The sequence below is a fragment of the Protopterus annectens genome, chromosome 6.part0 (assembly GCF_019279795.1).
Source record: "Protopterus annectens isolate FY-2018-M chromosome 6.part0, PAN1.0, whole genome shotgun sequence".
NCBI lineage: Eukaryota > Metazoa > Chordata > Ceratodontiformes > Protopteridae > Protopterus > Protopterus annectens.
In genome coordinates this window covers 232,917,989-232,931,113 of record NC_056737.1, presented here as the reverse complement: position 1 = coordinate 232,931,113, position 13,125 = coordinate 232,917,989, and the positions used below count along the sequence as shown (strand labels likewise).

At 40.0% G+C, this 13,125-nt stretch overlaps 1 protein-coding gene across 1 annotated transcript in view; it reads right to left on the bottom strand.

The window, feature by feature from the left end:
• ATP10A (ATPase phospholipid transporting 10A (putative)) overlaps nucleotides 1-6,610 on the bottom strand; it is a 1,517,068-nt gene extending 1,510,458 nt beyond the window's left edge. The window contains exon 1 of the mRNA XM_044073977.1: nucleotides 5,943-6,610. Coding sequence (XP_043929912.1) covers nucleotides 5,943-6,370 — 428 coding nt within the window. The 5' untranslated portion in view covers nucleotides 6,371-6,610. The remainder of the gene's footprint in view (nucleotides 1-5,942) is intronic.
• Between the last annotated feature and the right edge of the window lie 6,515 nt (nucleotides 6,611-13,125).

Below are 13,125 nucleotides of genomic sequence, written 5' to 3'. Positions count from 1 at the left end.
GCCGTGCATTTTGTATGCAATGCGTGCCACCAGCCGCAGGCTGTGCACTTTGTATGCAATGCGTGCCACCAGCCGCAGGCCGTGCACTTTGTATGTAATGCGTGCCACCAGCCGCAGGCCGTGCACTTTGTATGCAATGCATGCCACCAGCCACAGGCCGTGCACTTTGTATGCAATGCATGCTGCCAGCCGCAGGCCGTGCACTTTGTATGCAATGCATGCCGCCAGCCACAGGTCATGCACTTTGTATGCAATGCGTGCCGCCAGCATGTATGAAATGTGTGTTTCCAACTGCAGGCTGTGCACTTAGTATGCAATGTGCTATAAATGATCCTATTTTGTGTACTCCTTATATGATGTACTTCTCTTGCTGTTACTTAGTTTAGATACTACTACAAATACCATTTGCTCAGTTTTGAGGGCTGTCATTTAGTACAACAGTCATCTTTTCTGTAACTCCAATGTGCTGCTTCTAAAAACAGGGTCTACTACGCTAACTAATACAGCAATAAACCAAATACTTTTCCCCCATTTAGGAGGGCTATACTTTTCAAATGTCATGCTTATTCAGCTTATCTGTTCACTCCCAGATAACGAATAAACAATTTCTTGTTCCCCAGTCTGCAATCTCACACTGGTTTTCCACCTCATATTCTTTCTTATTCCTTCATTTCATTCATTTTCCTAGACTGTGTCTGTCAGGATTTCATGATATGCAAAATGATATGCAAAAAAGTAGGCAAACCATGCTTTCATGAATAACCCAAGCAATTAAACTTGTCAGAATCAAGAACAGCACTGTCTAAAAGTCGCATAAAGAATATATGAGATTACGTACAGACTCCCTGACCTATAACGTTTTCTTTTGTACTAGTTTGGCCAGTGAACCAGGACGGATAACCAACCAAAGTAAACTGGGCTGACTGAGAGGGCTAGGTATTAGTAAACAAAGGCCTGTTGTCTGTCATGGGGAGGGTTGTGCTGCAGTGCTGTCCCTAGCAGTAGCACATGATAATATACCACTCAGATCCCCAAAGATGTTGCAGAGATGCCTACAAGAAATGCTCATAAAAGCAAGCATGTCTTGCTTACTGATGTCACTGCCCAAAGTACTTAATACATAACAAGTCATCAATAAAACATGGTGTCCGTCTTCGAAAAAGGTAAATAAACCTACTTTCTACAAAGTTTTGCACCCGGGAAGCATGTAGTCAATTTCAACTTATGTTGCTCTCCCTACAATTTCCCTCAAAACTTTCTTTCATTACAATGCTTTTACCTAGCTTCTCTGAAATCTAACTGTCCCATTGAAAAAAAAGTCAGAATGATCTATTTAAGGAAAAAATATATTTTCTGATGCTAATCTGAAAGTGTGTTGCATTCCTCATCTAAGTAGCTTTTCAAAATTCAAAGCTAAGCAGGCAAATCTTGCAATTATATTAACATTTAGTGATAATTAATAACATATAATGACACATCACAAAACCATGGCTACTTTTTCCAGTCTGCTCCCTGATCCTTTAAGAGGATATCCCTTAAAGTCCAATGAGGTCATTATCCCACTGTACTCTGCCCTTATCAGACCAGTCAGAGTACAATGCCCCCTTTGCTAAGTACCTAACCAGGCATATGCAGCAACTAGAGCAGCCTCAGAGATTTCTTACAAAAAAGATAAAAGCCATAACAAACCTAGCTTACACAGAGTGCCTTGAAGACCTTTCCCTCTACTAAGTCTTCTACAGACTGCTGAAGGGTGATCTATGCCTAGCTTACAAGGCATCCACAAACCCACACTTCTAAATCTCCTGCATATTCAGTCATACAATACCATAAATACTAGGTCTAAAGACCTGAATTTTGTCTGTGGCAAACAGAACATGCTGGAGAGAGACACGTGTCCCAGAGACTGCCTCTCCTACGGAACAGGCTTCACATGGGAAGACGAGTTTGTCTATTACCCACTTTAAGTGCAACTTAGACTAGTGGATGGGGAATAGGAAAGTTTCACCGGGCCTGGTATCCATGTGTCTTATGGACAGAATTATAAAGCTCCCCTCCCAGGTCGTTAGCCTAGTAGCAAAGACAATTTCATGTAAATGTTCTTGGACCTAATTCAATAATCTAGCAGTATATCCAGGTATATTGTGATGTTCCTTGATTACAGTTAAAAACATACAGTATTCCTATCATATAGTCAGACGATTCAGGCACAGTACTTTTGTGGCATAAAGCAGATGTTATTACTTAATGGAAAATTACTTCACTAACACTTTTAATCTCCTTAGAGGTTATGTTCAAATCATTCAGATTTGTTACAACTTGTTAAATATATTTTCTCATTATGATGCAGTTAGACAAGTTAAACTGAATCTACATTTCCAGGTTCTATTCATTTGTTCCCTGTCCAAACTATGGTAACATCATACATGTCCAAACTATGGTAACATCATACATGTCCAAACTATGGTAACATCATACATCTCCATTTAACATTCCACAGCCAACTGCATAGCCTTTACATTTTCCAATATCATATGTTAAAGGCTTTCCAAACAAAGTCATTATACACTTTTTGAAAACCCAATCTATTCAGTACACAGTCCATAACCATGACACATGTGACCTGAATGTGACATTGGCTGGTCAGCAATTGTTCCACTATGCTTCCTTGTAACTCTTACATATCAATAGGAAACAGCCTTGTGGGGTTGGTAGCAGGTGTTAAACACATCTCTACTTAACATGCATTCACATAAATTACAAAATCATCTCAAAATGGCATACATCAATGAGAAATAACTCCAGCATGTAATAAGTGAAAATGCTGTGTAATTCCTGAAAGAAGGGAAAATGCTGTGTGATTCCTGAAAGAAGGGAAGTCACTGAACTTCACTAGTTTAATTTCTGCTGTAACATACTTGCTACTTCAGTCTCCAATAGTAACTGCAAATACAGAAAACTAATTTGCTCTATGCAGACACCATCAGTTTCAAGAAGTAATAGCTGCTAAAAACACTAATCATAATTCACCTTACTTCCTTTCAGAAAATTAATTTATTTTCCCATTATTTATCCACGCTATTATATGCATTTAATGTGGGGTGTTGATGTGTTCATATTTCTCTACTGCCTTCAACTTACTTACTGCCACAGCTCGCATTTAGTCAAAAGTCACAAACAGCTTTGTCTGCAAATACCAAATAAGCCACAGGAAATGTGCCCAGAGATAGTTTGGAAACATGATGTACTTAAGTATGCATATGTAATATTAAATATTTGAAAACAGTAAATAAACATATATATGAAAGCAAACTGAGTTGCACCTATTTTCAAATGCTACATATACATACATCTTAAATTCAACAACTCCATGGAAAAATAAGAAAAATGTACATTTATATTTAACTACCTAGAATAAATAGTAAGCATAAAGGTTGCCAAGGGCTTTAATTAAAAAAAAAAAAAAAAGCCATGGGCTTACACTTTCATATGGACAGTTAAAGCAGGTGAAGTAGGTAGGGTCAGAATACTCTGTTGCTTCATTCATTTGAGAATTCGTCTGAAATGACACACACAGAAACAAACTGAACAATACCTATCTAAAGAAATGCACACACCGAGCTCATTCCTTCCAGACCTGTCTATTCATATTTAAAACATATGTTCACCAGTGTACACAGCAAAGCATAGTGTCACAAGCAATGCAAATGTGACTTAGGACACAGGATGAGGGGCAAAGGCTGCCAGATATAATAAAATACAATTGAGTAAAATAAAAACTTTAAATTATACATATGCATCATTACAATTACACTTTTGTACATTTTTGCCATATGTGTGCAGGGGAAAAGAAAAAGAACGACTCAATCTCATTTTATTTTTAAATTCCAAAGAATGCTTCTGAAGCCACCAAAAACACATTGACTCTTAAAAAGGGTGGTTGTAAAGCAAATTCATGTAATGTATTTATCTGCATTTTCAGATGTCTGAGACAAATAGTTTGAAATGCTTAATGTTTTAGTTTATGGTCATCAACTATTTCTGGAGTTTGTTATAACATGGCTACCTCAAAAATTCTCCATTGAGCCCAAGTGACTATGTAAAGACTTCCCATATATGTTTTTATGGGTTAAGGGTCCTAAGTTCACCAGGTGGGGGGCTGATACATGCATGCAGCCCATGCTATAGTTTTACAATTATTTGCCAAAAGTCTTAATAAAACTAGCAGTGTAGGGAAAGGTCAGTACATCACTGTCCATACTGGTGTGTTAAAGTACTGTACTTCTTAACCTCATAGTGCAAGAAAGAAACCCAAAGTAAAAAAAAAATACTGGGGGCCAGGGATACAGGCAGAAAAATTGCGTAAACTCTATTGCCATCCCTCCCAAATATACAGATATTTTTCAGCCTGTTCAGATTTTTGCCTACTTTTGGTCCAGTTCTCATAAAATTGTTTTTCTTGCAAAATATTGAGGGCTGAATTCAGAAAATGACAGGCATTTGAATTTCAGACTTCATACCCTTGACAAAAGTCATGCTAATGCAAAATCTATTATATCAACTTTCTAAGTTTAAATCTATTATATCAACTTTCTAAGTTTGTAAAAGCAATATTTAAAAAGTGTCCCAATTCTGGGGCTCTTATCCCTCCATTATTTATGGCTTTGTCCAGATTTTCTCTCCAAGAGGTCGAGGAGTAGAAGTTACTCTTTCAAATTAGAACAACAGGATTTGCATTAACATACATTTTCTGAAGAAAATAGTCTGAAACTCAAATGTCTGTCACTATTCGGTGACTTGTACTTTCAATGATGTGCCAGAAAACGACAAATTTTATATGAAAATTAGACAAAAGCAACACTCTGAGCACTCGGACTCTGAACAATTGAGAGGTATGCAATACATCACTGTCCCACTTTTCCCCCTGTTTAACCCAAACCTTGTTAGGGTATGTCAACATGCCAATATCTTATTAGCTTGTCAGTACACTACTGTCCCAAATATTCAATCTGTAGCATTACACCAACTGAAAATCACGCCCACCTTGATGCAAAGGCAGTTTATGCAGTCCATCATATGCATACGTATAGTAACTACACCGCATATTTTCTTCATTTAGCAGTGGGAGATGTGGAAATGTACGTCCCTGAAACGAAACAAAACTTATATGGAAGGTGTAGGGTTGCCACCTTTTCAAATGCCCAAAGTGTGACATTTTTGGTACAAACATCAGATTTTACAGGAATGAACATAGTCACGGCCAGTACAAAGGACATAACTTCACTTTTTTGCCGAAATAAAAGCTTATTCTTGTAGCATTTTAGTTGCTTGTTCTGTTTCTTATAACATTTAGGTGTTTCATATACAGAATAACTGTTTTATGCAATTATTACATAAAATATAGGAAATAATCTTCTGCTAAAATATCAGGACATTTGCCATTTTTTTTAATTTTTTTTCAGGACACAACTGCCCAAAGAGGGACTGTCCCTTGCAAAATGGGACAGGCGGTAACCCTAGAAAGTGTGAAATGAAAGCCGAGACGGGTCGTCATTAACCAAACATTGGGGCCTCTCTCCTTTCCCCTGCTACCTACATGGCCTTGAGCAGCGCATCCCAACTTTTACATTTCATGCTAAGAGCTACCTACAGCAGGCGCCATGGGTTTACGTTCTGTCTGCAGAGTCACTGAAGAAACTTGCACAAACAACCTGTTGCACGAGCGCTGTCTCTTGTTACATTGTATCCTTGAAGCTGGATACTTTGTATCTTAGCACGTCTGCCTGCTCAGAGCTGATCACATTTACAGTTAACCTGAAACGAACATGTATTACTCAGATAACGGACCCAAGAGTGATGTACATATAATACAACCATGATCACATTACACTCACTGAATACACACAATTCAGCTTCGCAAAACCACAAAAAGAGGCTTCTACCTGCAATACACTAAGCAGTCGAAGTGGTTGATCTCTTTGTCCGATCGGTATCTCCTATAATCCTCCCAAAGATCCTTGATGGCTGTGACAGCTAGGATAAACACAACCGGCGTCAGTGCCAACTCTGGCTGGAAAGCGTTGACAGCCGGTACAAAGTTAAGTAAGGCAATGAAAACAAAATAAACGTTGGCTAAGCGATGGAACTGCTCGAACAAGTTTTTAGGTAGAAAGGACAGAACAGTATACTTTGTTGTTTTAATTTTATTGTCCGCATACCGCCTATTAGGATTTTCCTCCCCTTTAGCGCAGCTGTATAAAAGATTTGAGTGCACCGTCCGGGTTTTAGTATCCTTTCGGTTTTTCTTCTTCTTGCGTTTGCCGAGGCTGCATGTTTGGTCATCATCTGTATCTTGAGTATCTCCCGCCATTCTACCTATAGACTTCGGGATTGTCTCTCCTTTTTCTGAAAACCTAAGTTATCATTCTGTCCACAACACTTTCTAGACACGTGACGCCAATTTGCTTACGAGCTCTCCCACTTTTCTAACTTTTACTGTTACCCCGGCGTCCTGCAAAGGGAGCTCAGTTTGACTTCCGCGTGTGTGGTTACAGGTCCCGTTTTTTCCGTCTTTCTTAGTTTCCATTCGACAGTTACAAAGTAACCCTTGTGTCCCCCTCCTCCCCTCTTTGCCTGGCGTCACTCTGACGAAATTAGATTCGTTTCCGCTCTATGGGACATTTTTTCAGGTTTTAGTAGCATATATGATGGCACTGCATCCTTTCCCCTGGAGGGGTAGCTGATGGGAACAGTGCTGTACATATGTAAAAATAAAGAGTGCCCCTTAATGCGTTAACTTATTTTCCTGTTATTAATATTCTATTTTGTCTTATATTTTTTGCAGAAATAACTGTTGCTGGGTAGCTGGATAAGGAAGGGCTTGACATGTAGCAAAGGCAGACTGCAGCCAATCTGAAGAAAACAGCTATCGTGGGAAATAAAAACATTTGCTCACTGAAACGGAAAGTTAAGGGTATAATTTACGTAGCAGCATCCACATAACTTATGAATTGTGCTTCTAGTTTCCTGTCATTTTCAGGCAGGGCCAGTGTTAGCAATTTGGGGGCCCACAGCAAATGTCAAATTGGGGGCCTTTGGAAACTTTTAGTTTAACTATCACCACGTTATTGCCTGAGGCAGCTGCCAGCCGCGATAAACTTGCCTATTAGGAAACTGAAAGAAAATGATTAGCTCATGCTGCAAAGTTCCAAAAGTAGTATGATCAGACAGACTTGTAACTACAATGCTCTTACATTATGAAGGGCCTGTGTACACAATGTTGGCTCATTTTACAAAGGGTCAGTCACACTGACTACCATTTAGTTACAGTGATGACACATTACAAATCTAGGTACAGGGCTGGGCTTAGGTGAAATGGTACCCTAAGCACTGACTACTGTTTCACCCCCCCAGCACACACACAACCTCCAGTGCTCCCCTCTGTTTCCCCCATCTCAGGCTCCCCACACCATGCACATTACTTTTTTTTACATTTTGTGTTAGTTTTCAACATTTTCGAGAAGCAATGATTTTCTCTATGTTCTGAAGTGCATTTTTTTCTTTGTACACAACCTTTTCTTCCAATGATGTCTTGAACAGAAATTATGATTAAAGTAAGAAATTCAGTGCTGCTTTTCAACTGTAGTTTTCCTTACATTCACTCACCACATCATACCTGACCAAGGCAGCACAATAACCGCAATTTAAGAAATAAATTAAGCTAGAGCCCCTGGAAGCTAATAGGGTTATAGATGCTCTGATGTGCATTTTAGAGCATTTTTCCCAACCTTGTAATCCAGGGGTGGCCCGAACAAAAGTCATGAGGAAGAACAGAATTTCAGTCTTGTTTTTTTTTTTTCAGTGAAGACATAGGTTGTACCCAAGGTTTAATGTTTAAAGCTGACAAAACAGTAGCTCACTATAAGCTAACAAGAAAGTTGTTTGTGAAGATATACAAATCCTATCTGGGAATACTGCCTGTCTCTCTACCCTCCCCCCTCCAAAAAAAAAGAAGAAAGATAGTCACTACCTGAGTATCTCTCTGGTGACAGATTGGGATAAAAGTAGCCATTCAAATGGTCACAGTCAAGTGACTCCACTGTCATACAAATACATTGCATGCCTCCTCACTCTTCACCCCTACCCCTAAGGCAGTCATACTTGCCTGCAATTGTGAGGAACTAGAATAAGGATTACAGTAATGTATTCCACTTTGTTGCTCCCAGACAGGATATTGCCCCTACACAAACTATAGTAGCCTTCTTTGTACACCTCTGAGGTCTGTGAGAAAAGTAAAAGAAACAATGACCACACTATCCCCAACCCCAACACAAGCTATAATGAACTCCTGTGCAAACCTCTAAGGTTTGCTTATGCTGTAAATTAAAGAAGTAATAACCTCACCACCTCCAGCCCACCACACCTATAGCAACCTTCTTTGCACACCTTTGAGTAGGGCTGGTTTTATAATGTTTGGGGTTGAGAGTAGAGACCACCACTAAGTCCATGTCAAAATCGATTTATACAGTCTGGGGTATGGGATCCACTAGACACATAGTAGTTCTAAGTATAGTAGTTCTAATTTTCTCAATCTTCTGTGAAGCATTTTATGGCTTACTATCATGTTACTGAAGCCCAGAATCCTATGACAAACACTGTGAAGACTAAAATGTTAAAACCCCAAAGGCTGAAAAACACTGAAGACAATCTCCTAGTTCTACAGAACCAGGAAGGAGTGCTAACATGGGTCTCATTCTGCAAGAGGAACAAGTCCAGGAGTTCAATATTGTGGATTTCAACATTTTACTCTTCAGGTATATTCATGTTTTCTGTGGTTGTGCAGTGGTTAGCATTGTCACCTCACACCAAGAGGTTCTCTGGTTCAGTTCTCGGCTGGAGCTCCTTCTATGCACAGTCTGCTTGTCCTTTCTGCGGTCAAGTGAGTTTTAAAGACAAGCAGGTAGGTGCATTTATGTATGTGTGTGGCTTCTCTGAAGGCTGGGTGCCATGATGGCAATCTGACACCATAAAAACAGCATTGCCAATCAATCTGCAGACTGGTGATCTGCTGTGGTTATCCCTAACCGGGAAAAGCCAAAAAAACATGGCTTTTAGTCTTTAGGTATATTCATCTCAAGATTCTGGTTAGCGATATTTTGGTCTTCATTAAGATGATAGCAAACCATACTTTGTGCCTTATTTTTAATATATAACTAATTATTAATCGCATGTTTTTACTGCTACCCAGAATAGTTGTGTATGTGCCTGGCATTATTGTATGTGTGCACAGATAAAAATCAGAGATATTTTTTATGTGAACACACTGTCTGTTCATCTTCAGGGAAACTGGAGAAATTCTATTTTAGTTACTGCATGTTTTGAGTTGCTGGGGTTAACCAGAGCACATGGATTAACACACTCACAGACAGGGAGGACTTGCAGACTCCACAGAGAAAAGAAAATAATCAAGAACAACCAGAGCAAGCATTGTGAAATGGTAGTGCTACTCACTGCATTGAACATAACATTTGTTTTCTCACACATCCTCTTCCTGCCAAACCACCAAAGGACAGACACCTATCATATGTAAGGTTTATGTTTGTGATGGTAAGTGAAAGAAAATATGTCTGACTTGTTAATACACTGCAGCCAAGTCTCCCTACACACACACACACACACACACACACACACACACACACACACACACACACACACACACAATGGCAATGCTCTTGATGTTTGTGCTACAAAATGAAATAAATTATTGCAAGCGTGTTACTCTTACACCACAATATGCACGCACGCACACACACACAGTGGTGCTGCGGTAGCCTTGTCGCCGCCCAGCAAGATGTTATAGAGTTCGATTCTCAGCTAGAGCGTCGTCTGTGTGGAGGCATGCGTGAATGGGCGTGCCTTCGTTGAAGGTTGTGCATCAGGGCTGGTAACTCGGCATGTAAAAATCCACTACCAAACATTAGTGGACCGGAGTGCCACTGTGGTGACCCCTAACTAGATATAGTAAGCAGTTTGCCCAGCCCATGTCTATAACTCGATATAACGCTTCTAGTATTTTGGGGGCCTGAAACTGTTCAACTATATAATTACTCCTGGCGGTGTCTTTAACTGCTTTAAACACAGTGATATCGCCCAGCTATAGAAGAACCTGTGTACAAAACGGAGTCTCATATATGCTTCTGATCTACCTTAAATGTACTCTGCCAATGGCAACCATTATATGTTGGAAATAAAAAAAAAGTGCCCCACTCTGTTAAATTGCTCCCTTTAAGGCTGTTCAAGGCCATTAAGGATAGCAAATTGTAATACTGTGCAGTGTAGACGTGTGTACTGTTTTACTCCCTACAACTGTTTTTGTCTCAATCTATCTATTTCCCAATGTGATTTACTGTGTTTCAGTGCTACTAATAATTGTTGATTGTTCTGCTTGTGCACTAGGGATACTGTGTTAATTACCACTACAACTTATTTCTCACTTTTCTCTTGTTCTCCAGCTTTCACCCTGACTTTCCCCTTGTGATTACGCCTCGGTGGACTCCTTCACCCAAACTATTACTGTAAATCCTCAGCCAATTGCTCAAAGCATTTCAACAATCCCTGCTGACTCTACCAAGATTCTCCTTAGAGGAATTCAAGGAAGTATGTGTACTTGCTGCCTAGCCGATATTCCATAGTCCATAGCCTTGCTAGGTGTTCTGTTTGCTCCCAGCCAGGAAAGCCAGCAGCCTAACCCCTCTTAACTTCCTATCTCCATTCTTCCCCCTCACCTAGTTCCCTGACTTCTTGAGCTCCCCTCTCCCTTCGGTCCACGCCTGACCTGGGACTGCCCTGGTGCACTATGGTGCAGTTCTGCATTTGTCCACTAGATGGCATCCTCTCCCCACTAATATCTACTTCAATTCTCCTACACTAACATTCTCTTTAAACTCTCACTTTTCTTTCTTCCCTCTTTCTCTCTTATTACATTCTAGCCCATTCTACCCACTTAAAACTCTTTAAACTCTCTCTTTTCTTTCTTCCCTCTTTCTCTCTTATTGCATTTTAGTCCATTCTACCCACTATCTTCAGGTCCCCTCTACTTACCTTTCTGGTTTTCAACACACCACTGATAGGTTTTCAATCCTCTCCTGATCCCTTTGGTTCTACCCGCTCTGTTTGCCCTGCGGGCTCACTCCGCTCCCCTACCCTGCCCCCAAATACCACCCGCCCCCAGCACCTCTACCTTTATCTCCCCATAACCACACCCCCCATATTACTAACCTATCATTCTCCAATACTCTACAAACACCCATTCCTGCTCCTGCCCATTTTAGACCAATCATTCCTCAATACTCTGGAAACACCATCTCTTCTTCCCTCCAACACTAATTTCATTTACATTCCATAGACTTATCACCGAACCACTTATATTCCTTTAATATCACACTCCCACTCCCATAACACTTCACCACCGATCCTTCATAACTCTCTCACTATAACCTCCATTTAGACACTAATAGCTCTCACATACAATTTCTCTCTCACCTCCACATACAATTTAATCAACTACTTAATAACTACATTTAGCTCCACTTCATCATGCCTTCAAAACCCACATTCTTGTTCTCCTCCTTCTTACTAACTCTACTACTTACCTTAACATATCTCTACCTCCTCACACAGCCCAGTTATTCCTACCACTCCCAATCCTTCCATGTAACTAACCATCTTACCCCTTCACTAACACACTCATACATCCCAATCTCACCCCATCTTTGCCCTATAATAATCCTTCTACTTTTCCCATTTAAACTCATACCCACCCAGAAACAGTCTACCCATTTAATCATCTCTAAATCCTATAAAAACACCATAGAACTAAATCTATTCTCAAGACTGTGCATATACTTCACCAACTCAAATATATATTCCATTACCAACCTTTTATCAGACGATATCCATCCTAACCCTGGCCCCTCCACCTCAACAATTAAAGACAAATCCATACTACTCACTGCCCTAAACTCTCAAAGTATAGTTAACAAAATCCCAAACCTGCATGCCTGGCTAACACACCATAAACCTGACATCCTATCTATATCAGAAACATGGTTAAAACCCCACATAAAAGACTCAGAAATACTCCCACCAAACTATTCTATTATCAGAAGAGATAGATCTCACAAAAAAGGGGGGGGAGTAGCTCTCCTCTACTCAACCTCCCTGTCAATCACTCCCTATAACAAACCCACTCCTCAATTTAATAACGCTGAACTACTCTTAACACTACTTCACGTTAATAAACACAAATACATATGTATAGCCACACTCTACATCCCCCCAGGAGATAATATTTCCATACTCGAAGACATACTCTCCTGGCTTACCAACAACATTAGCTATGAAACAATAATCTTAGGGGACATGAATATTAACAGGGCTGCCATTTAGTCTCCCATCAACCCACTTAACATTAACCTACATAATTTTACACAACTAATCACCTCTATAACAGACCAAACAAAAAACCTCTCCAGTGGCAGTATCCTGGACTGGATCGTAGTCTCACATCCCCACTATTTCACCAGCAGTGGAACTCTTCCAGATCCACTTGGTGACCACATACCCACTTTCACTCACCGGCTCCCCCTACTCCCACACCGCACCCAAAACTATATTACAATCCGTAATCATAAAAACTTTAACCCATCTACCTTTAATAACTCCCTAAAAGCAATAAACTGGAATTGTCTAAAAATACTACCCTTAGATAATGCTGTTGCCCACTTCAACACCACATTCTTAGAACTACTAGACTTCCATGCTCCTCTGAGAACAAAAAGAATAAAAACCAAAACCGTCCCTTGGCTTACCAAAAATACACTAGCAACAATGAAGCAAAGAGATAAAGCCTGGACAAAGTACCAGAAAAATAAGACCCCCCTCATTCACAACGAATATAAAACACTTAGAAACAGGGTAAAAAAGCTGATCATCTCTGATCGACAAAATTACTTCTCCATTCTCCAAAGCAATAACAAAACAAATCCTCAGAAATTCTGGAAAGGCATCTCCACCCTACTTAATCCCAGTAAGCCTGTTTTCCCCACCCCAGACCCTAATGCCCCA